The sequence below is a fragment of the Mesoplodon bidens genome (assembly GCF_964165515.1).
Source record: "Mesoplodon bidens genome assembly, chromosome: 10".
Lineage (NCBI taxonomy): Eukaryota > Metazoa > Chordata > Mammalia > Artiodactyla > Ziphiidae > Mesoplodon > Mesoplodon bidens.
In genome coordinates, this window is record NC_138172.1 from 89,735,486 (window position 1) to 89,759,825 (window position 24,340).

Here is a 24,340-nt window from a genome sequence, read left to right on the forward strand (position 1 = left end):
TAGTGGAAAAAAATAAAAGCTAAACATCAACATATATGTATTAAGTACGATTTATGTTAAAAATTGTATGCTTACACACATGTGTTTATATATGCCTAGAAAACACCTAGACCAGAAGGATACACACAGGAAAAATGAAAATAGTGGTTACCTCTGGGGTGAATAGACGGGGGCGGGGTGGTGGTGGCAGGGAATGTTTCTTTTTTGTACATTAACTCCTGTGTATTGATTGTGTGTCTGTGTGTATATGATATACATTTTGAAGTTTTTACACGATGAGCTCTGAGTTAGGAGTGACGTGGCAGTCAAAAAAATCCGAAGTTGTTCATAGGTGGCATTATAAGAAATACAGAATCTAGAACGAGGAAGGTAATTACCAATCTTGAGAAATAGAATCTACTGGCTTCATACTCCTTATGAGGAATAAAACTTGACTTGTCACTTTCTCAGTGTAAAAATCCTTCTCCATACCTGGTAGTGGTTTCTGCCAAGTGATCAGAGACATGGCAAGTTCTTCTGCTTCCCAGAGCGGCAAGCATACCACAGGTGCTCAGTTTTTTGCTTCATGTTCCCCAAATGCCAACTAAATGGTAAGACATACGAAGCTTGGAGTTTTTGTTCAAACAACGTTCCCCTTAACTTGCTAAGCATGTCTTTAAAATTAACGTAGGAGCATAAGACAATAGTAAGAAAATCCATCCACATGTCTAAACTCTTTAAAAAAAATCATTTTATTGATCCTTTACCATACAAAATTTATTCAAATTACACCCATTTGAAGTGGTAAGATCACAGCTAGAGAACAGGTTACCCTGTAACAAATCTATTTACAAAATCCATCATAAAAGCTTTTTTTTTTTTTTACATTATATTACATATTTTCTTTTTTTAACTAGCATACAACACAAAGCTAAACTGATTAGTAGTTTGCCTGCTCCCAATTTTGGGAGAAATACTTCCTTTTGACAAAATCACGTACCCCATAGGAAAAGAAATTCCCACAATCTGACAATTGCCACCCGACTCACTCTGCAAGGCATCTTCCTTCAAATCCCTCCTCTTGTACACACGAGTTGTCATGCACACGCTGAGTTCTTACTTTCTTTTTCCTGAAAGCTAAAGCTTTAAATACTGCAATTGTATTTACAGATCTACACTTAACAACAAAAATGAACACAAGAACACAACAACAAAAACAAAAACAAAATAACACTCTTAAAAAATTACAAACCAGCTAGAAAATATTCTGGCAGTGTTTACAAATTAATTGCTATTTTTGTACAAAATTGCTAGATAATGAAAATATGAGTAGGCTGCGTATCAACTTAAATAAAACGATTGCTACGCACAAATCTGTACATATAAACACACACCTAACACTGTTTGACAGCTCATGTGTTGCTCTTTATACAGTTTACTTTCTAAGGCTCACGCAGTCATAATACGCACACTTGTAACTTTTAGCCATTTCATGTGTGAGCTTTAATAGCAGCAACTCAATGGTACCAGGAAACCTGCATACTCAGTACTTAAAGTAACACAAATACTGTAGTACTAACCCACTTTGTGTGCCAGATACTATGCAAAAAATAAAATGACTAATAATGCAAACAGAATACATTATGGACGTCTAATTAATGTACACCAGTTAAGCCCATTAACTGGGAAAACATTATGCATGAAGGAACTTGTAAGACTTATTAGGATTCCTTTCATTTTTAAAACAATAAATACGGCATCACATTACGAAAAGGTTTAACGAGAAATTCAACCAAACACACAAACACCTAGTCAGGTGAGCTCAGTCTTTAGACTTTGGGAAAAAATCAGCTTTTGTGCAGCTGGCAAAGAGAATTACACAAAGCTGGAAGCAGAGGCAGCTAACCAGATGAGATAAATATGGGAAATGGGGAAAAGCTTGGCATAAATGGTTTCCCATACAGGAAAACACCCCACAGTGCATTTCCAGTAGGCACTTGACACAAAGCTCCCCCTTCCCCCCTCCCCCCCCCAATGCTTCATCTCGGACCAAGTCCAGTGTGTGTATGAGGGGAACGGGGGTGGGGATGGAGGCCGAAGAAAAGGGAGGATGATCTGCACCTTTGTTTTTCTTCTCAAACATACACCCACGCATACCTACACAAATAGTTTAAAGTGCTGGTGTCATTGTTTTGACCCGACCACCACTTTGCATATTGTGGAAATCTACCTAGACTAACCCAGCTAGGGCTTTCACGGTTTTGTTTTGTGTTTTTCCTAAGGGATATATTTGCCATTCAATTAACACGTGAATTGAGTGCCTACTATGTGCCTACCGCTGTGCTGGGCACATAGCATTTCAATTTAACTGTTCTTTGTGTTGAGGTTTGTTTTTTAGATGACTCCCTCATTCCCACAGTCTTTAGCATCCAAGGAATGGATGTGAGGTACTCTGCCACATTCCCAGCGGGAGAGGGCCGTCTCCCTCTGGCCAATGGGAAAGCCATTCTTGGACAGAACTGGTAGGATTTGCAGCTGTCATGAAGCCTCCAACTTGGGACACCATTCCTGAAGAGTTAAGGGGAAGATGCCCTGGCATCCTGTCCTGCTTTTTCTACATCCCTGACTTCCCTTGGTCCAGCTCACTCCTTCGTAGTGGAAGGGGAATGGGAGCTCCCTGTTCTCACCAGCGGAAGTAAATGCCACTGATAGAACGCTACTCACAACGGGGGGATGTCTTTCTCCCCAGAGGCCTCTCCATCTGACCCCATCCTGAGAAGTGGTCTCCCTGAGTGCAGTATAAGAGAGCCCTTTCCCCGGTCACGGGGGCCTGGGAAGCCCAAGGACGGAGGGATACACACCTGCTGCTCCTTGGGGCTGCTATGTCATCTGACCTGGTTCTCCTTCCAGATGGGCCGCCCCTGTCAGCGAGCTCCACTGGCTCCAAGCGCCCCCTCCTGGGAAAGGAAGCAAGATGGGGCAAAGCTTCTTGCAGAGGCTGTTAAACCTTAGATCACACACGTTTAGATGCTCTGATCAATAGAGGTTCTCTACCTCTGCTTAAATAATTTGAATTAGCAAAAACTGCTTCAAAGTAAACAATTAAATTGAAATGGTGATGGGTGCCACAGGAATGCTTAAATGGCAGCTTAAAAAAAAATCTAAAATAATCCACAAAGAACTCCAAAGTAGGCATTTGCTACAAATCAACTTCAAACTTACAAATACATTGGGGGCAGGGGAGTGGAAGTGGTTTATGGAGACAGGAAAAATCCACAACAGCTCAGAGGGGCAGAACTCAACTATTCTTCTGTATCTGCGACAAATACTTGAAAACAGTTTCTTCATCTGAAAGGCTGTGGAGGATCTCTTGACCTCCTAGTGGGACATGCGGTCCATAGCTTAAACTGAATTATGACAGTAATTTAAATATTCCTAAGAAGAGCTGAAGAAATCCATTTCATACTTTTGCATGACTTCAAGTTTACAGTTCCTGCAGTTCCATTCCAAATTAGCAGACCCCACAGACATGCATTCTGCGAAGAAGGCACGGCTTGAAATGCTATTAAGGAAGATTGCTGTTTTCGAGTGGGCCAGGTGGCCAGACCCCAGTCTACAGCCCATCCGTCAGGCACAGCAAGCCAATCCAGGGAGGAGGGAGGAAAAGGACGGGTGAGAGACACCTGATTGCACATTTTCTCACTTGCTGACTCATCCAGGAGATTTTGGAGCCTGGGGCAAGGCAGGGCTTTCCCAAGGGAGCCTGCAACTGTGCGTTTAGACAGTTTTTTTTTTTTTTTAATTCATTAAAATGTCAGCTTTGTTCTGAAGTTTGTAGTTTACTTCATGATACTATCTTGGAGGAAGAAGGTAGGAAGGGACAACACTGCATGACAGATGTTCGGCTTCATAATAAAAAAATATTGGTTTATAAGGGAAGTCCACACAAAGCATAATCAGCTACACATAAAGTCTTCCACCAGTGGGAGCTTTTCCAAATCGTAAGCATCAAAGAGATCGCTGATGCCTTCCTCCTCCCCAAGGCTTAGGAGATAGTCTTCTTGGAGCAGGGGGGGCAGTAAGTTCACAAATGGTCCTTCTAGGTTGGAAGGAATTTGGTCCTCAGTCTGCTGTAAAAGGTTGGCTGGGGAGGCCAAAGGAGAAAGGTTTGCCATAGAAATGGAGCAATCGCTATGTCCTGAGTTGGTTGAAGCCAAGTCTGAAAGGAAAAAGTTGGTGGAAACAAGAAAATAAGTTAGGCAAAAATCAAATTAATTTTGGGGAAGCATGTACGTGTTGCTGTTATAAAAGCATGCACTCTTTGCTAAGGACAATTAGATGACATTACAGTATAGATCACCTCACGCTAACAGGCTCTGTGAGCAGTGACTCTGGTAAGCCTTTTTGTGTTCTTGTCTACTCACTCATCTTTTAAAATACCAATGGTTAGCAAACAAGAATACACGTAGCTTCAAAGATTAGAGGCTAACAAGCTAAAAAATGTCCTGCTATCAGTTATTCTGTAAAGAAACACAAAACAAAACCTACAGACTGAAAAGTTGGCTCCCTAGTAGAGATCACTGATTTTAACTTAGTCTTTTTTTAGCTTATTAAAGATACTTCTAAAAATACAAATAAAAAGACACATCCACTTTGAAGTTCTAGGGTGGAAAAAAGAAGTGGTCTTTTGTTTTACCATTTGAGGTAGCATTTTTTTCTCCCCCTCAATATTAAGTCAGACCTGATCACTTAAATCATTCCTATTCTTGCTCCTATATTGGGAGGTAGTAGAAGAAAATTAAATGCATATCTCAATCTGAAAAAGAAAGGCTGCAAAAAGCTTCCCTTGCTGTGTGGACAGTGGAAGGATGCATTAGGTTTATTTTCCTGGGGTTTCCCTCCCTTATTCTCTCCCCATCACATTGCGGGGGAAATTAGGATAAAACTTCTTTGGCAAAAGGCTTTTCTCTCCTAACTTTTTTCAGTTCCCTCTCTAATGATCTCTGCGGTATCCCTCAGAGGTGTGCGGCCAAGTGTAGCTGGTGATTCACCCAGACAGCTTACAGCTTCACTCCTCACTTCCGCTGGTTTTCCAAAACACTGTAAAGAAATGGTTTCTGCTGATGGCAAAAGCCTGTAGGGGCTCCATTAAGTGGGTGGAGGAGCCATTTTCCCCGAAGAAGATCATTATTTTCTTCTGCAAACTATTCAGAATGCCTTTTTAAAAAAATGTTACCTTAATAACATTAATAACAGACATTTTTGTTTCTTGCCTAGACTTGTGATTCTGATACAGGATCCTTCTAGCCTCATTCATTTTTAACATAGTTTCCAAATGACAAAAGTGGAATTTTTACCTTTGGAAGTGGGTTTAGAGATATTCCCATTGTGGTCTTGGTTGTTTGTTTTCATTGGACTGTGTGTTTCAGTCTCTTCTGGACACAGATAAACCTCAATGGGTCCTTGGGTACTTGCCAAATGTATTTGTAGGCTCTATGAACAGAAGAAGTGAGAGAAGTTCAAACTGAAAGTTCTTTTGGAAATGACAGCTATAGTAATTTTCATCAAAACATGGAAAGTAAGGGTAATTTTCACTGTTCCTTTTGTTTCCCTACTGGTAGTCCACCTCAATCAATGACTGTCATCCTCTAGAGCAGGGGTCCACAAACTGCAGCCCGAGGGTCAATCCTGTCCACTAACTGGCTTTGTAAATAAAGTTTTATTGGCAGAGTCACGCCCATTCCCATTGTTTGTGTGTAGCCTCTGGCTGATATTTGTTTGTTTGTTTGTTTGTTTTCATGCTATGATGGCAGAGCTGGGCAGTTGAATAGTCCCAACAGACTGTAGGGCTCACACAGCCAAAAACATTTACTGTCTGGCTCTTTAAAGAAAAAGTTTGCTGACCCTTGCCAAGAGGAGGTGAATTTAAAATATATATATATATTCCTTTTATGCAAACTCTTAGAAGGTCTTTTAAGTGTTCCAAATACAGTATTCCCATGTTATTATTCCTTAACAGTAGGGGTTTTTTTATGTTGAACTTTAATAGCCACTGGAGGAATAGTACTCTTAAGTGCTAGGAACTGAGCTTAATAAGAGAATGCAGCACACTAATATTTAAAATTCTTCTTTATCTAGGTCATAGAGCTATTATTATCATTTAAGGTGAGAACTCTACCCTAGATGGGAGCTTGCAAATTTCATTCTTTTTATTTTCTACGCATTCTTTTACTACATTTCTGTATCTTATATAGTCTAGGCCTATGTTATCAAAGTATATCTGAAAGCAATCACAAAACCTATGCTCCTTATTTTCTTACAATATTCTAGTCTATCAATTAACCCGAAGTCCCATTTGATTTCTTAAAAGTAAATGTGTTATAAATGATAAATTCTTAAAATGTCCTAAGATAAGTTAGGGAGCTACTTTAAAACATTTATATCTCTGTTCATGGTGGGGACCACATCCAGGGTAATCAACATAAAATTCCCCACCGGTTCAAATGGATCAGAACTACCATGTAACAAATTGTGAAAAAGAGAAAATACAAGAGGGACAGGGCCCCATATACCACTTTGAGTTGAATGCCTTGCTATGTTAAAATTAGACTTTTTGGACACTCAATACATATCAAACTGTTGAAATGTTTTTAAAGTTAGGATTAAGTAAAACAGAAGGGGAAGAACTATCAAGCTTTTAGGAGAATACGGACTTTAACCAGGAGTCAATGATTCTTTAACACCAGGCATTCCAAAAAGATCTCTACAGATGAACAAAGACGTTATCTCCTTACCTCTATTGGGTCAGGCACTTCAAGTCTTGTTTCTGGAGGGGCTTTCACAACTATAACAGTTTGGTCTTTAAGGCCACTAATTTTTCGAATATCTTGATATGTAACATAAGCTAACGTAATTAGTGTTAAGGAAATCTTCCAACTAATCGTCTCGGATGTAACCGTTACGAAGGTAACAAAACAGATGCATGGAAAAAATTTTAAGTATTTTATTTCTTAGAAGAATATATCTGTCTCTCCTAGATCTTTAAATATATGGGATCTTCCATGAATCTTCTTTTCTGGTTGTTATTCTAAACAACAAAAGAAGTGTCTAGCTTTTTTCTTTCCATTTTCTTTCCATTTTAAGTTCATGGCTACTTAAGGTATTAACATAAACACAGAAACAGAATAGTTAAAATAAACTCTCAAAAGAAAACTGAAACCCAATTTGGTCAGGGATTTTCAAACCAGGTTCCTCTGGAGCACAGGTGTTGCATGAACTCCAATGAAGTACTCTGTCACTCGAATGATGGCAGATCCCAATTCACAGAAAAAAATTAAGCCCTATTAACCATAATTTTGTTGAAACACTGGTAACTTCTATCTGCTACTTGATTATTAAAAAGTGTCAGCAGGGCTTCCCTGGTGGCGCAGTGCTTGGGAGTCCGCCTGCCGATGCAGGGGACACGGGTTCGTGCCCCGGTCCGGGAAGATCCCACATGCCGCGGAGCAGCGGGGCCCGTGAGCCATGGCCGCTGAGCCTGCGCGTCTGGAGCCTGTGCTCCGCAACGGGAGAGGCCACAACAGTGAGAGGCCCGTGTACCGCAAAAAAAAAAAAAAAAAAAGTGTCAGCAGCCACCCAGATGAATGAGTGAAATCTATGTATCAGTGGAAGAACTCCGAGTACTGCTCAGGCAGAGAGCTTGTTTTCTTAAGTGTACCTTGGCTGGTTGTGATTATATATTGCCTACTGATAAGAGTGTCATTACTTCTCTGTTAGAAAAATTACCCTTTGTATGATATTATTAACTACAATATTTCAGTGTTCACAAGGAGGAAAGCAGCTTCCAGATGATCTGCAACCTAAATGATTTAGGAAAAGAGAGTAAAATAATATTTCAGTACTCTTGGTAGTTACTTCTGAGCACTGAACAATTCTTTAAAGTGCCCTGACAGTTAAACCTAAGAGGATATTACAAAAGAACATGGTACTTATTATATGATTAAGTATTCATGCTAGCTTGCTTAGAGAGACAGGCTTTGACTTGGTACTACAAGAGAATAGGTCGCATAGCTTTCTTTTATAAGGGACATGGAGTACCATAATTAACATACAATGTCTTTAGCCAGTTGCTTTTCATATTAACTTACAAAAAATGCCTAGGATAAAACAGCAAATCGCAACCCAACAAAGGCATTTCCAGAGGTAATATAATGTAGTGAGTAGAGTCTGTGATCTAACATGTTAAATACAGAAATAGGACTTAGAAAGCCTAGAGGAAATGATGTCCCTTAGATTAGTAGCTTTTTATTAGAAATTGAAGGAAGCTATGAACCTGCTGTCCAGAAAAAAGCACATTCACCCAAAATCTGCATGTACTTTTAGGGGCATCTATCACAGACTCTCATCTTTAAGTCTCAGTAGTTCAGACAACAGCTATTTCAGTGTTGAGCTTGACAGGACAGCTCACGCAGGATTCTGGGTTTTAGGTCATCATCTGCTTCATCCAGGAAGCCAATTGCTGTCTTTATAGAAGACTTGACAGTTACGAATTTTTACTGAGAACAGTGGGGAAACTGATAACTAGGTACTTACTCCACAGCCCACTGTCAAAAAGCTATTTGACAACCACTTATTAAAATAAAACCTCATCTACAATTACCCAACATGCTGCAGGAAGGAAAATTTCAACACATTTGTGAACAAGCTGTACCAAATTCGGAACTGGATGGCAAATTGAAATAAATTGTGCAAACATATTCTCTAATCTCACAAACTTAAAAGTGCTTCCATTGTGGCTCCCTCCTGAATTTGCTTCTTGGGTTAGCAGCCCCCTGCAAGGAAGCTTTCATTTTCTGCAACAAAGGCACCAGAGAAAGCTAATGTAGGTGACAAGGCTATAAGGTGCCAATCACATGTAACAGCCACATCTCCTCCCCGAAGGGGCTCCCGAGTAAACAACGTATGAAGCAGCCCAACTAGAGCTACTCTTATTTCTTCCAGTGTAAGCCCACTCTGGCCACTCTGGGAGGGGGGAGGGGGCGGTGTCCAGTCATCACACCTCTTCTTCAGCTCACTAATCATCAGCTGACAAGGTTAATCCTTTGGCCAACAGGAAATGAACAATCAGAGTTTCAAAAAACTGCTTAAATTGGAAAATAAATTTCCCCATAACTCCAAGGGAAAGCCTACTAGAGATGAGACACTAGAAGAAACCAGGCAGGTCACATTTTATTTTCTGTCTAACGAAGATAAATGGGGAACTAAAATCAGAGATGGGATTATTTAAAATACTGGTTTTGTTTTCTACTAATAACTGAGAAAATTGCAAAATCTTCTCGTCAACACGATGAAGTAATCTCTCTCCTCTATGGTCTGAAGTGAGGTGGTAAACAGGAAGTTTTCCTCAGGTGGTCAACAGATTGTCAGCCAGTTAGGAACAAGAGTTGGCTTTTTATATTTTTACTTCCAAGGACTAACGTTTGTGGATGAATGGATAAGCTGAGATTTCTTAGGCCTTGAGGTGTTTCTGAAATCAGTTTTTGGTGGTGTGATTCAGCATAACGTGCTTTAAAAACTACAGAACGATTCTTCTGTACTCTTTCAAGTCCTTCAACTATAGTTCAATTACAGGTTCAACAAATTCCCGTTGCCCCCAATATCTGATGAAAAGAATATAGAATGTGAGAACCCCAACAGTGACAGCCAACACCCACCTAAAACCTGGGAAGCCCAAGATGAATCTGCCGATTGTCATCATTAGTATGAATACTGACACCTTACATATCTCATTAATAGTGTTGCCTTACGCTCTGAGTGTATCCGTGTGTCCCAACCACACGTGAATACAATACTTTAAAAAACAGTTCCCACCTGGCTATCAAAAGAGATACGATAGGATGCAGTCTAATGACTACCATTCCATAAATACTGAACACACACACACACACACACACACATGCTTACTTGTATGAAACGAGTAAAATTCTACCTTGTGCGTAAAAGTCAGATCATCAACTCTGGAAACAGTCTAGAAGGGACTAACCCCCGCCAAGCAGGCGGCACAAAGGATATCTTTGATTCTCTGAATCCTCGGTTAACAGTTTGAGGTCCAGGGTGCAGCTTTGGATCAGTTCATCTAATTTCTTCTCTTCCTGACTGAGCTCGGTCACTTCTTTAGACAGGCCTTGACACTGGGCCAGCATGCCCCCGTCCTCAGACAGACTGCAGCCCCTGGAAACCCAAACACAGACTCTGCATGGCTGCTCGACAGGCCAAAGGGGAGAGGGCGAAAGGGAGGGCTGGGGGAAACGGTCCTTTGGGTAAATGTCCCCTCTTGATGCAGGAGGTCACACTGTTTGTTAGCCAAGTGTTAAAATTAGAATTAAAATTCATTTTTCCATACATAAAGTCCTTCACTTTTCACACCATAGAAATTAAGTGAAAAAACACTGCTATTTTCAGGTTTCTTTCCTCCAGAGGAGCCTGTTTCTTCAGAAGAATCAAATTCAAAGGGCCAAAGGAGGCGGCTCCTTCCTGCCACATGCCTCCCAGCGGGGGGAAAAGAAACGGGAAAAAGGATAGAAAGACATAGCAAGATAGAAAAATTTGAAGAAAAAGATGGAATGGTTCAAAATTCAACCAAACGTCATCCAAAAAAAAAAGCATGAAAGACCTAGGTAATTTCTGAGGGTCTTATACCACCAACTAAAAAGGAAAAGGAGGTGAAGAAAACAGGTATATGTGCTGGATGCAAGAACAAAAACCAGGGGGCTTCCCTGGTGGCGCAGTTGTTGAGAGTCCGCCTGCCGATGCAGGGGACACGGGCTTGTGCCCCGGTCCGGGGAGATCCCACATGCCGCGGAGCGGCTGGGCCCGTGAGCCATGGCCGCTGAGCCTGCTCGTCCGGAGCCTGTGCTCCGCAACGGGAGGGGCCACAACAGTGAGAGGCCCGCGTACCGCAAAAAAAAAAAAAAAAAAAAAGAACAAAAACCAGTTCCCAACAGGTTTGTCTCAACCACAGGCTAAAATGGGTCACCGAATTGTCATAAAATTCCAAAAAAGTACACGTTCATTTTATCACGTTTGAAGTGATATTTTTTTCAAAGCCAACCCATAACAGATTTATTCCTTCCAATAATGCTTTCATAGTTCCTTCTGATATACTGGGTGTTCAGATGCGCTGTCCATAATTCACAAATGACATTATCATACATTTAATCATACATGTGGGTGTGTAGATGACAAGTATTACCATCCCGGTTTTCCAGAAGGAACCTTGACTTAATTTACACAGAAAGTGAGTTAATCGGCAATGGGAAACATCAATAAAGATACCTGACAACTGTGCATACACACAGATGTGCTGATACACAGCCACAGATAGTTTCTAAACTCCTATTAGAGACAAGCCACAGACCTGTGTAAGCATCTATCAGATTACACATGTGAGCACACACATAAATATCACGGTGACAGATGAACAGCGTTTTACTTTACAGATGCAGGGCTCCATGTAATCCCAGGATCCCCTTGCTTGAGGCTAATTGAATATAAACCCTTTTATCTCTGACAGCATCTAAACAGAAGGTCTCTTTGTAGAGACTTTGAACTTCTGGCTAAGGAGTTGAGGAGGGAAGAGAGAAGGAGAGAGAAGTAGGAGAGAAAAGGAATCAAGTGTGGGCATGGGCGTGAAAGTTGGGCCTGGGAGAAACCCCTCTGCCATTTGCAAGGACCCCAGAGCCAGTGAATGCAGGCGCCCTGACTCATACTCACATCCACTGCACGTTGTTTTTAGACTTCTTCTTAATGAGGTGGATGCCTTCCAGTACATTGGTGATGTCATAAATCCTTCTCTTTTGCACCTTCAGCACCTCTGCTGCCTTGTTCAAATCCAAGACCCCATCAGGTGATTGGCTCAGTAGCTGAATGAACTTCTTGGTGAGCAGACCAAGGGATGTATCATACCGTGTTTTTTCTGAGGGAGATTTTGGAGCTTAAAGAAAAACAAAAGCCGAGCGGGTGGGGGGATAGGGGGAAAGGTAAAGAAATGAAGGGTTTCTTTGCAGTCAAGCAAGCCCCCATTCCCCCAGCAGCCCAGGTATTAGTGTTGGAAGCAAAGCTGTTGTCGCTGATGTTTTTGGTGAGTTATGGAAAGCTATGAAATCGCTTTATTAGAAAAGGGAGGGACAGTGAAAACTCCTGTTTGATTAAAGCGTTTTACTGCGAAGTTCTCAGTAGTTTCTGCTTTGGCTTACCCTACTCCCTGGGTCTAGTGAAGTATCTCACACATAGGAGGTGCTCAAAAATATCTGTCGAATGAATGAACAAGTGCTGTAGCCTCATGGGACCAGCACATGTGGAGCCTAATTTGATGGGGTCCGGCTTATGAACCTCTCCAGCATTTGATGATGGGGCCCAGACAGACCCATCCTAACTGCCCTTTCAGACTCCAGTGTCTCTGTGTGTATATAACTTGTTCACCAACTTTTCAAATAATGTAGATGAAGAATACCTGGAAACGTCGTTCAATCCAGTCTCCCCATCCCTCTGGCATGGGGAGATCCCTCCCCATTTGTATACCCTTTGTATACCCAGGATTCCCTCCAGAATCCCTCTGGAACTGTCCTCATTTAATATTGCATTTATTCTCTTATAGGTGCACAGGTCAAGGGTTTAACTGAGTACGACACACAATTTGTGGATTGCCTAATTCATACACTACAGGATAGGAGAGGACAAAGTCTGAATTAATTTAGCCTTTGCATTAAATGCCGAAGATGTAAAGGACTGTGTAGCTATTTCCAACCTACTTTTCTCTCTCTCCCAAAAGAAACAACGATTGTGTTTGATGGAAATGGAAACTAGCTGCAATTCACTGGTCTCCATCAATTCTTACGCTGCCATATGCTGAACTAGAGATTTAGGCTGGCACAGACATCACCTACACCCAGCTAGCCCTGGTCCCTGAAGTAAGGTCCATGAAGGAAAGCTAAAGTTAGATTTGACCGTGGGACAGTGCCAAAGAGCTTGTATTCTGAGTTGAAAAATGAAACTGCACACATCAAAAGAGGCCTCCCCTGAAGTCAGTATTCAGGTATCGGAGTGACTCTGTAAACCTCTCACTGGGTGTCTGCAGACATCACATTTATTCTTTGGATAGGCACAGGCAGAAATGAAAAAGAACCAAACATGCCAAAATTATCCACACCTTGGCATCCCTTCAGCCACAAGCTCTGAAAGTTGGGAAGCTCACACCCAAGACAGGAAGAGATGATGGAATCCTTACTTTTTGGACTATCTGGACTTCGGAGCGCAGCTCTTCCTTTGCCCTTGGGGGTTTTTAAACCATCTGAGAGGTACTGCTGACCGCTTTCTCCTAGCTCCAGCCTGCGCTTTGCCTGGAATAAGAGAGTACAGTCATTGGTCACTGGTCATGTGGACAATCGCAAGTGAAGCCAAATGCCACAGGCTCGCGCCAGCCCCCGCTGGCCCCCTCCATGTCCCTCAGGGTCTCGGTTCCCTCCAGCCGGGGCTCCGGCTCCGGCGGCGGAGCTCTCACCACCTGGGCTCAGAGGGACAAATCCAACCATCCTTCAGGGTTAGGCTCTGGAGCCACTTTGTTCATTTACTCATTGATTCAACATACATGCCAGGCATGGGGCTGGAGACTAAGAATACCGCAGGCATCATGGGACTTAAATTCACTTTTCCCCAGCAAACCTCTGCTTCTGTCTCCATCTCTGACCTGGGTTGAACCCCCTTCCTTGTGCTCCCCAAACACTCTGTGTTTATTGGTATCATAACACTTGCTGGATGTAAGAGTTATTTTACTTATCTGTTTCTCATTTCCTTTAAGGCAGGGACTGCTTCCCATTTATCTTTGTATACCCAGGGCTTGGTACAGAGCCTGGGTTTCTGTAGGTATTCAGTCACACACACACACACTCTGTCTCTCTCTCTCTCTCTCTCTATATATATATATATATATTCGATGAATGAAAGGGTGATTGAATAGTAACACAACTGGTCACAGACTACAAATGCTCATTCATCAGAATAACAAACACCGCAAACACTCAATCCTGGGTTTCAACTAGGATTACTTTCCCCATTTGGTCATCAAACTGGGCAAACGAGAAGCTCTCACTGAAGTTTTTAATCTGATTTTTCATATAAAAATATGCGCTTCATGTCTTTTATGTACTGGGCTCTGGACGAAGGGAACAGAGGTAAGCAAGACAGATAAGAGTCCCTTGGTTTCTAGTGCGTAGAGTCCAGGAGAGAAGCCAGGTAATTATTAAATAAGTAACTGTTGAGTACGGACTGCACGGGTGTGAAGGGTGTCCAGACAGGGGTGGTACCAACTAGACACCCACATGACAATGTGCATTTAGGCTCATTTCAGGGCAGGTGCTTCTAATGAGGAGATTCACAATTTCAAAATAACTCCCCATGACATAGAAACTGAAGTAACAACTTATCAGCCGAACTCGTTCTGTTCACTAAGAAGCCATGAGCCACAGGCAGCTCATCCGATCTGACACGTGCTGTCTGTGTAAAACACACACTGGATTTCAAAACGTAGCACGAAAAAGGCTGAAAGAGCTCATGAATAATTTTTATGTTGATTACATGTTAAAATGATGCTGTTTCAGCTTTATAAAAATATTACTAAATAAGATGCTATTAAAATTATCATTTCACCTTTTTCCGTATATATATGCGGAAAATATATGTATCTTTTTACTATGTGGCTTGCATTTGTGGCACACGTTACCTTTCTGCCGAGCAGTGCATCACCACCCCAAGGGCCTAGGAATGACAATTAGCAAATTAACTTTCTTAATTTCATTGTCTGCTCCCAAAGACTCTTTTCTCACATCCTTGTGTGGGCCTGTTGCTTTGGTTGGCCCAGTGAACATTCCCGCTTCATCAGGCAAAACTCCCTGCTTGTTCTTTGGGGAGCATCCCTTCCCTCTCACAGACGAAGAGTACCCTGGTGCACACAGGTGACCCAGGCCGGGCTGGTCTTTATGCTCCATCCTCCCCCTCGCCCACAGTGACTGCAGTCCTTCTGGCACAGGACCAAAGCTGGGTGAACGAAGGCAACCCCAGGAATTTTTGTGGAGCTACTGGTAGGAAGGGGTGTGCCTTCTTAGTAAGGTTGATAAGCTGGTAGCCGGAAGCTACCTGGAAATGAGGCCTCCCCAGGGGAACGCAGAGTGGAGAAACAGAGAGAAAGGGGTCTGAGGCCATCATGTCAGGTCATGCAGTTGGCCGTCCCCAGACTTTTCAGTTACATCAGTTACATTAGCCAATAAAGTCTCCTTTTAGGTCAAAGCACTTTGAGTTGGGCTCCTGCAAGTGTGGGCAGGATGTGACAACCTGTGGAAAAATGGCCGAGTCAAGACGGGCTCCAGTGAAATGCGGGGCTGGCATGCCTTGCTAACAAGGGGCCAGGTGTGTTGGTCACTTCTTTCCTGTGGCCTGCAGGAAACTACTACTAACAGAGGCAAGCTTTGTAGAGGCTCACCTAAAAGTAGAGAAGGAGAAAACAGCTTTGCTCTGGAGGCCTTTTCTCAGTAGAAAGCAATCCGAGAAGATATACAGCCGTATTCTCTGCCCCTGCTAAAGTCCACAGAAGGAAGGCAAAATGGGAAAAGGGCTTGGGCCCCTGAGCTCCTGGGCCCTGAAGGCCGCACTCTCCCAGAACCCTCAATAAAGAGCCACCCGCTGGCCAGCAGCCTGGGGGCATCGCCGTTTGTGCCTCCCCACCCTCAGCTACTGTTTCAAATTGCTTTGAGGCTAAGGCCTGTGTTAGCAGTGAGCTGTAGGCTGGGGAAATGAAACTGCGCTCTAACTTCAAGGACCAGGACTAGTCAGGTTGTGTGACTTTGGTAACCAAGCACCAAACCATAGAGTTGACAAATCTCAATACTAGATAGAAAATCTACTACACTTGAAAGGCACCAGAGGAAGCAAAGGCCTATGAGACCTCAGTCTTCAAGTGAATCAATCCCTAAACCTATAAAACTCACACCAAAAAGAAATGAGCTGTGAAAGAAAGGCAGCCCCAGAAAATCCTCCCAGAGGGTAGAAATCGGGGTGACCATCTTGGAGCCACAAGCAAGCCACATCTCCAGCAAGTCTCCAAGTGCCTGCTATTCCTGTTGGGGGGGGGGACATGACATGCTCCGGGAGGTGACCACCGTGTGTGATTTCCTCTTTTCCAAATGGATGTTTCTGTTGGGTTATCCTGTTACCTTTCCGCCACTGCTGAGTGAGTGGGGACTAAACTGGAACACATAGTACTTGTAGGTCCTGGATCTGACAATGGGCACGGTAACTGGACTTCCTTTTTGGGAAGGGCTATGATGGAGCAGCATTACCTTGATGCTTACCTTAGTGAGTTTGCGCACACATGCTTGTTAAAACAAACAAGAAGCCAGAAGGGAGGATTTAAACAGGGCAGGTAGTCTCTGCCTACACCCCCTTGCCCTGGAAAGAGCACCAGCGCAGATAAAAATCTCCTCTTGGAATTCAAATTTTCTGCTGTTCTTTGTTGGCTCCTGAAGATATGTGTAATTCCCTGGTGTCATTTGTCCTCCGCCTGAAGAATGTCCTACAGCATTTATTTTAGTATACGTCTGCTGGTGACAAATAATCTTAGTTTTATTTTTTCTGAAAACATTTCATCTTCATCTGCGAAGGATATTTTCAATGGATACAGAATTCTGGGTTGATTTTTTTTTCTCCTGTCAGCACTTTCAAGAGAATGTTCCATGTACACTTAAAACTAAAAATAATATTGTAAATCAAACACAATAAAAAAATCAAATCAAAAAAAAAATCTCCTCTTGGTCATCTCAAGTTTTGTTTGCTCTTAGTGTGAACATCTTGCTGAACGGAGAGCTGTCCTGTTTATAAACAGATCTTCATAATACATGGCCCCTACCAGTAAAGCAACTAATATATCTGGTGCTTAACATGAGGCCCAGCCATTTGGTCCTAAGCAGGAGTAAAGGCCGAACATGAGTGATGCTATATAGATCACCCACAGGGCACCTGCCTGAGCTATTATCAAGGGTGGCTTTTACTAGAAAGGAAGTATGTGCTCACTATAGGACCTCAGCCCCAACTATGACAACGTGCCTCTGCAAGGAACAGTTGCACTATTACGCATTTCAGAAAATGTACGTATGAAAATAATAGAAGTAACTGTCAGGCAGCCAAGCAGTGGGCCGAGGGGAACATCCATGGTTTCTGTCTACCTGGCATTTGTTGCCCCTAATTTTTCATTTGGGGAACTTCTCCACAGTTCTTAGTTCAGGTGGTTTCTCTGTCTCCAGGCTTGAAAACAAAAGGCCTGACACTGTTCAACATCTTAGGCTGGCTCTTACTATGTAGGTTACAGAGGTGAGCACCTTAATCTGGGCCCACCAATCAGTGCAGTCCAGTCAGCTGGCGAATGTGACTGGTTTACGGGTGGTTTACCCATGACCAAAGCAGGATGAATCACTCAATGATGGGATTTTTGTTGGAAAGTACAGGGTTCTTTTCACTGGGAGTTATCAGGCTGGTAGGATGTAAGCCTGGAGCTACCTGGGAACTGAGCCCACAGAGAAGAAAGCAGAGTTAAGAGCTAGAGAGAGACTGAGTCTCAGTGCCTTCAAGGGACGTACGAGATCTTACCAGTCCCAAAGACAGATCTACTAGACTTTCATTTGTGTGAGGGGAAGAATTCCCTTTTTTGGTAGGAGAAAACTGTTAGATTACTACCCCTTGCAACCAAGAGTCCTAGATATAGCCTTTTAGTATTAACCATAATGCACTCAACATTTGAGTGCTTACAATAGGTCATACGCCAGGTTAATTGCTTTCCACTTGACTGTGTTATCTTATTTTTACAACAACCCCATAAGATAGTTGTTATTATTATTTCCTATTTTACAGGAGAAAATGGAGGTTTAGAGCTCTTAAATAACTTTTCCAAGATCCCCATAGCAATAAATAAGCCTACTCCAAAGTCCGTGCTTATAACCACTCCATAAAATGATTGTGAAAGACTGCCATATAAAAATATCCGAAAAGTTATATTAAATTGATACCATCTTACTTTATGATAAACTTAAGTTTTATTTTATTCATAATTAAAAAAAAACTTTCCTTTACATAAAGTGCACATGGTAATTCAAACAGCACAAATGGATATACATAGATTGCAAACTTTTCTCCCAGGGACTTCCCTGGTGGCGCAATGGTTAAGAATCCACCTGCCAATGCTGGGGACACGGGTTCGATCCCTGGTCCGGGAACATCCCACATGCTGCAGAGCAACTAAGCCCGTGCGCCACAACTACTGAGCCTGTGCTCTAGAGCCCGCGACCCACAACTACTGAGTCCCCGTGCCACAACTGCTGAAGCCCACACACCTAGAGCCCGTGCTCTGCAACTAGAGAAGCCACCGCAATGAGAAGCTTGCGCACCACAGCGAAGAGTAGCCCCCCCATCTCTGCAACTAGAGAAAGCCCGTAAGCAGCAATGAAGACCCAGCGCAGCCAAAAATAAATAAATAAATAACATAAAAATAAAAAACCAGACTGTGTGTTTCATAACCATTAAAAAAAAAAAACCTTTCTCCCACTCTTTTTAGTCTTTTAAAAATTTTTATTGGAGTATAGGTGATTTACAATGTGTCTTTCTCCCACTCTTGATCCCCAGTTTCTTTCCTCAAAGGCAAGCACTACTAAGTTACCTAGATATCCTTTTAGATAGTCTAGGTAAATACAAGTATATATATATATATATATATATATATATATATATATATAGTTTTATACCACCACACCTTATAAAATTTTTTTTACACAATGGTAGCAAACCGCACACTATTAATAACATGTCTCGGAGTTTGGTCCCTATCCGTACACATAGAATGACCTTATTTTTTAGAGCTTCATAATATTGTATTCATTAGTATACCATGATTTGTTTACTTAGCCAGACACCTACTAATGGCCATTCAACACTCCTCTGCTATAACCACTTTCCCAATAAATATTCATGACGGCACTGTGGGGTAGGCGTTCCTATACCCATCTTGCATTGAGGCAGAGAAGTTAAGGATTTACCTAAAGTCTCGGTTAATAAGTCACAGATACCAGGATTGAACCCAGGTCTGTTCAAATAATTTGTCAGTGACCACGACTTCCCTGGACTGATTGAGATGTCCCTCCTTTGCTGCCATAGCAATTTCTGGGCTGCTGGGGCATGATTTCACCATCATAACACATATATAATCCAGGTTTCTGCACTGGACCTGAGTGCAGTCTCAGGTCTTAAGTAACTTAGTTTTCCCAGAGCCTTGCATATGGCATGCACTCAGTCAAATTGACTTATTTATTTTCAATGAACCAAGGAATAAATTCCCGAAGTCTCTTGGCAGGTAAATCACAAAGCTCCAACATTACCAACCTGTAAAGGGGACACTTAAATATATATATACTTAAATATATATATATAAATATATATAAATATGTGTATATATATATATATATATATATATATACACACACACATATATATATAATCTCCAGCGTGTGCTGGAGATTAATCTACATGTTTGGAAAGATTTTCAAGAAATATAAACGGGGAAAAATTAAGGTTGCAGAAGGCTATGTATAATATGATCTCATAGGGGTAAAAAAACTATAAAACTATATAGATCTCAATATGAAATTTTCCATGTATCCATGAGGAAAAAGTTGGAAAGATCCACATCAAATGTTAATGGAGATTATCTCTGAGAAGTAAAATTAAATATGAGGTAATGATTTCATGTTAATAGCTGTATAATATTTGGTTGGGTTTTACAAAGTGATATGTCTACATACATATTAAATTTATATCTTTCAAACTAACACTTCCACTTTTTGGAATACATTCTGAGAACATTTATGTTGCTTCTAGGGTTTGTCTATTAAAAACAGCACAGCCAGTTTCTTGAATATTTATACTTTTCTACTTATGTCCAACATAAATGCCCAATCTCAGAAGAAAAATTCAGTAAGTTATTGTACATTTATATAATGGAATGTTATGCAATTAATAATGATTTACTTCTTTTTTTTTTTTTAAAGAAGATGTTGGGGGTAGGAGTTTTTATTAATTAATTTATTTATTTTTGCTGTGTTGAGTCTTTATTTCTGTGTGAGGGCTTTCTCTAGTTGTGGCAAGCGGGGGCCACTCTTCATCACGGTGCGCGGGTCTCTCACTATCGCGGCCTCTTGTTGCGGAGCACAGGCTCCAGACGCGCAGGCTCAGTAGTCGTGGCTCACGGGCCTAGTTGCTCCGCGGCATGTGGGGTCCTCCCAGACCAGGGCTCGAACCCGTGTCCCCTGCATTAGCAGGCAGATTCTCAACCACTGCACCACCAGGGAAGCCCAATAATGATTTACTTCTATATATGTAAGTCTTTTTTTAAAAAGTGTGAATAGTAAAATTTTATTTCTGTGGGGAAACTATATGCATAGAAAGAAAGTAAGTCAGGATATATAACAAACAGTTTAAGAGTATTAATCTTTGGGTGGTAGGATTATGGTGATTTTATTTCTTCTTCTTAACTTTTAATATTACTAAGTCACTTTAAAGTGAGTGTGGGTTTCTTGCATAACAAGAAAAACAAAAATCTTTTCCATTTGGAGTTCAACAAAAGAGGTCTGGTGGTTTATACCCATTCAATGTGTACAGGTATGGGTTCAAAACATAAATGGGGTACGCTACCAGAATGTGCATCCTATTTTCACGGTGGGAAGGGAAGTGGTGTTCTTATCGGCCATTCAACTGAGTCACAGGAAAAAATTAAATCAAGAAAAAGGCATGCTGGCTGTAGGTTAACAAACTGTGAACACTAAAATAAACTCCCTTTACCCCAGTTAATAGATCTGGGCAAGGGAAAGAACTAGATATACGATACACTTTGTCTCAAAGCCAAGGGTGAGACAGGGTATTTTGAACAGAGGAAGAAGGGAAATAGAGGGAAATGGAGATTAAATCAGTAGAATGAGGACCAGATTAAATACAATACTGAAATAACCCAAAGGAGGGGACCTCCAGCTTGAGACTAGACCACAGTTGAAACCCACTTGGATTCTGGCCATTAGGTCAGTGGGTTAGGGCACAAGGATTTTAAGAAAAGAATACTTAGTTTCCAGCTCTGACTATATATTAACTCAATCTGGTTAACCATTTAAAAAGGGAGTGGGAGTTGGGGGCCTTAAGCAGGCTGTCCAAGCACAACCAGAAACACAGAGACTTAGAAGGGCCCCAGTTTGGAGGTGCTGGTGGCAGGGAGGGGGGGGCTCTGATGCAGAGGATAAAGAAGGGGCCAAATCATGGTCGCTTACATGCCAGGCGAATAACCACACTCCCCGCATCAACCTTTCATTGATATAAGGTTACCTAAGATGAAGAGCTCTGAGGTCTCCTCTGGAGTTGCTGTTGTTGTTGTTTCCCCCCCACCCCCAGCAATAGGTAAGTTCAGAACCTATCAAGAGCAGTGTCTCTATGAGCTGTTAGGTGGGGAGCTTAATCAGAAACCGATATATCTCAGAGAACTGATGAACTGAAGAGCACGCCGGAAGCTCAGACGGAGGTACCCGGCACCAGGAAAAGCTAGTATGCATTTTATCTTGGTGGAGATTTCCCCTTCTATTCCACATCTGGGCTGAATATTCTCCTTTCTCAGAGGTGTCCCTCTCCACGCCTGCCCCACTGTCCCAGCCAGATCCCCCCATCATTTCTCACTGGATTACTAGAATGGATTCCAAACTTGACCATTTTTCTCCTTTTGATTTTTAAACTACAGATCTAGGCGTTTTAACTTCACTGTAACTTGTATTTGTGGACTGGTTTGGGAATCTAACCACATACATGTGAATGTTTCTAAAGGAAAAGGAATCTCAAACTGATGTATAACTTTGGAATAGAAGCCATTTACTTATGAACTGGTGACTGCCCTCCTTTTTATATCACTTAAAAAAATAATTTAAAACAATTTAAAAATAAAGAGATGCACATGATTTTTTTTAAAAATCCACAAGTTCAGGGATCTACCTCGCCAAGGGAACAAATTTTACTATTTTTCCTGGAGGTCACCTCCCTATTTCTTAGTAAAATAAGCTTACACAGACATTTCTAGTTATTATGAAGACTTCCTTCAATGATAAGACAGCCACCTTTCTTCCACCCTTTCTCCCAATAGTGACATCATTATTTTTGTTTAAATTAAAAGCCAGTACTGTGCATTTTGACTATATAAATATTGTTCCCTCAGAGTCAAACAGTATACTGAGAATGCGTTTCCTTTTTGTAAAGTTCGTTTGTTTTCTTTGGAGTTCCCGATTGTCTTTCCCGCTTGCTGGCACCATCTGCCTTCACCACATCTTCCACTTTTTCCAACTCTCCATCATATCGGATATTCTATCAAGTCCCCACTTTTTCTCCCTGAAGCTCTTGGACCTCCTGCTGTCTAGACCCTACACGGTTCTCCAGGTCATTGCATGGCTGTCATTCTGCAGTTTTCCCTCACCATATACAGTGTTGAAGCCTGAGGTGGACATTTGTCATTTTATTTGACTGACCAGCCTCTGAACCTTCCCTTCCCTCCTGTGGGTTAGGAAATTCCCCACTTTGTCAGTCTTGGTGGGAGGCATAGCCACCGTCTTACTGTTGGGCCCAGGGCAGGCCACCCCAAAATATGCCTCAATAACACAATGATTTTTTTTTTTTTTTTTTTGCGGTACGCGGGCCTCTCACCGCTGTGGCCTCTCCCATTGAGGAGCACAGGCTCCGGACGCGCAGGCTCAGCGGCCATGGCTCACGGGCCCAGCCGCTCCGCGGCATGTGGGATCCTCCCGGACCGGGGCACGAACCCGTGTCCCCTGCATCGGCAGGCAGACTCCCAACCACTGCACCACCAGGGAAGCCCCACAATGATTATTTTGAATTAAGCTTGAGAAACAGCTGGAAAAAAAATGATATTAAAAAAACCAAAATACTTTGACTCCCCGTCCCCCATGAAAGTGGGAAATAAATCTCCCATGTGAAGGTATAAAAAGCATCCTTATCATCGGAATTAGGGAATTCAAGGCAAAGGGAGCTGTATAAACAAACTTTGTTACTTCTTCATTAGTCTGCTACCCCAAGTACAAGCCCCTTTGTTTTGTTAAATCTTCACAAATAATTGTTTCTTCGTCTAAAAATGATATATAAACAGTCTGCTTTGGTCACTTTGGGGGGTCCCATTTCTCTGAGACGTCTGTGCATATGAATTAAATTGGTTTTTTTCCTCCTCTGTTAATCTGTCTTGTGTCAATTTAATCATCAGACTAGCCAAAAGAACTCAAGAGGGGTGGGGGAAGAATTCCCCCCTCTTGAATCAACCATAGAAATTGAAGACTCCCAATCCTCTCTCCCAGCTTCCCTGGAACCTGGGCTAGGGCTACCTAGGCTGGGACAGGCAGTCACACCCACCCTAGATTTGGAGTCTGGAGTTGCTCGTGCAAAACAGCAGACCGGAGGTGATGGCTGTGGTTTGACGTCTTAGCTGTGGTTCTGGCTAGGGATACTTCCTTGTTTCTGCCTGTTTGCCAAGCCTAGTTCTCTAATCTTCCTGACAATTCAGCGAGTTATCCAATATCCTTTCAATAAACATCTTTTCTGCTTCAGTTGGCCAGAGTTGTGTTCAATTGCTTGCAATAGAGTCAGTTTCCTGATCCCACTGTTAATCCATTGTTTTCCTGGAACATATCCGAACAGTAGTATGGAAGAGAAAATTTGAGCCCTTATATATCTGAAATGCGTATTTCACCCTCACATTTGATAGTCTGTCTAAGAATTTAAGGCTGAACATCTGTTGCCCTCAGAACTCTGAAGGCACTGCTCCTGGGGTTTTGATATCCAGTGTTGATGACGAGAAACCTGCAGCCACAGATTCTCATTCCTTTGAAGCTATTCGATTTTTAACCTCCCTGAAAGCTTCCAGGCCTGTCTTACCATTTATTGTAAAATTTCCTAACATGTATTTAGGTGTGCATCTTTTTCTCACTCACTGCGTGAGGAAATCATGGGCTTCTAGAAACTACATGCTTGGCCTTCAGCTGTGAGAAACATTTATGTTGTAAACCATTCCCTCTCATTGTCTTGGTCTAATCTTTCTGGAATTCCTATTCCTCTTGGATTGATCCTCTAAAGCTTTTATTTTCTATTTTCCATGTCTTTTTCTGTTGTTGTTCTACTTACTGACATCAAATTTACTTACTTGCTTACATCAAATTTAGCTTTTACTTGACTTAAAAAAAAA

General features: G+C 41.9%; 1 protein-coding gene across 3 annotated transcripts in view; it reads right to left on the reverse strand.

Annotated features, from left to right (window-relative positions):
- Window positions 1-712: 712 nt before the first annotated feature.
- Window positions 713-24,340, reverse strand: part of E2F3 (E2F transcription factor 3) — an 81,706-nt gene continuing 58,078 nt past the window's right edge. For 2 of the 3 annotated variants that reach the window (XM_081246157.1, XM_081246159.1), the window contains exons 2-7: window positions 13,265-13,376; window positions 11,752-11,971; window positions 10,051-10,209; window positions 6,774-6,888; window positions 5,337-5,472; window positions 713-4,198 (exon numbers count right to left, since the gene is read on the reverse strand). In XM_081246157.1, the coding sequence (XP_081102283.1) occupies window positions 3,936-4,198; window positions 5,337-5,472; window positions 6,774-6,888; window positions 10,051-10,209; window positions 11,752-11,971; window positions 13,265-13,376 (1,005 nt within the window). In that variant the 3' untranslated portion in view covers window positions 713-3,935. The remainder of the gene's footprint in view (window positions 4,199-5,336; window positions 5,473-6,773; window positions 6,889-10,050; window positions 10,210-11,751; window positions 11,972-13,264; window positions 13,377-24,340) is intronic. The other variant, XM_081246158.1, reaches the window with a different exon arrangement.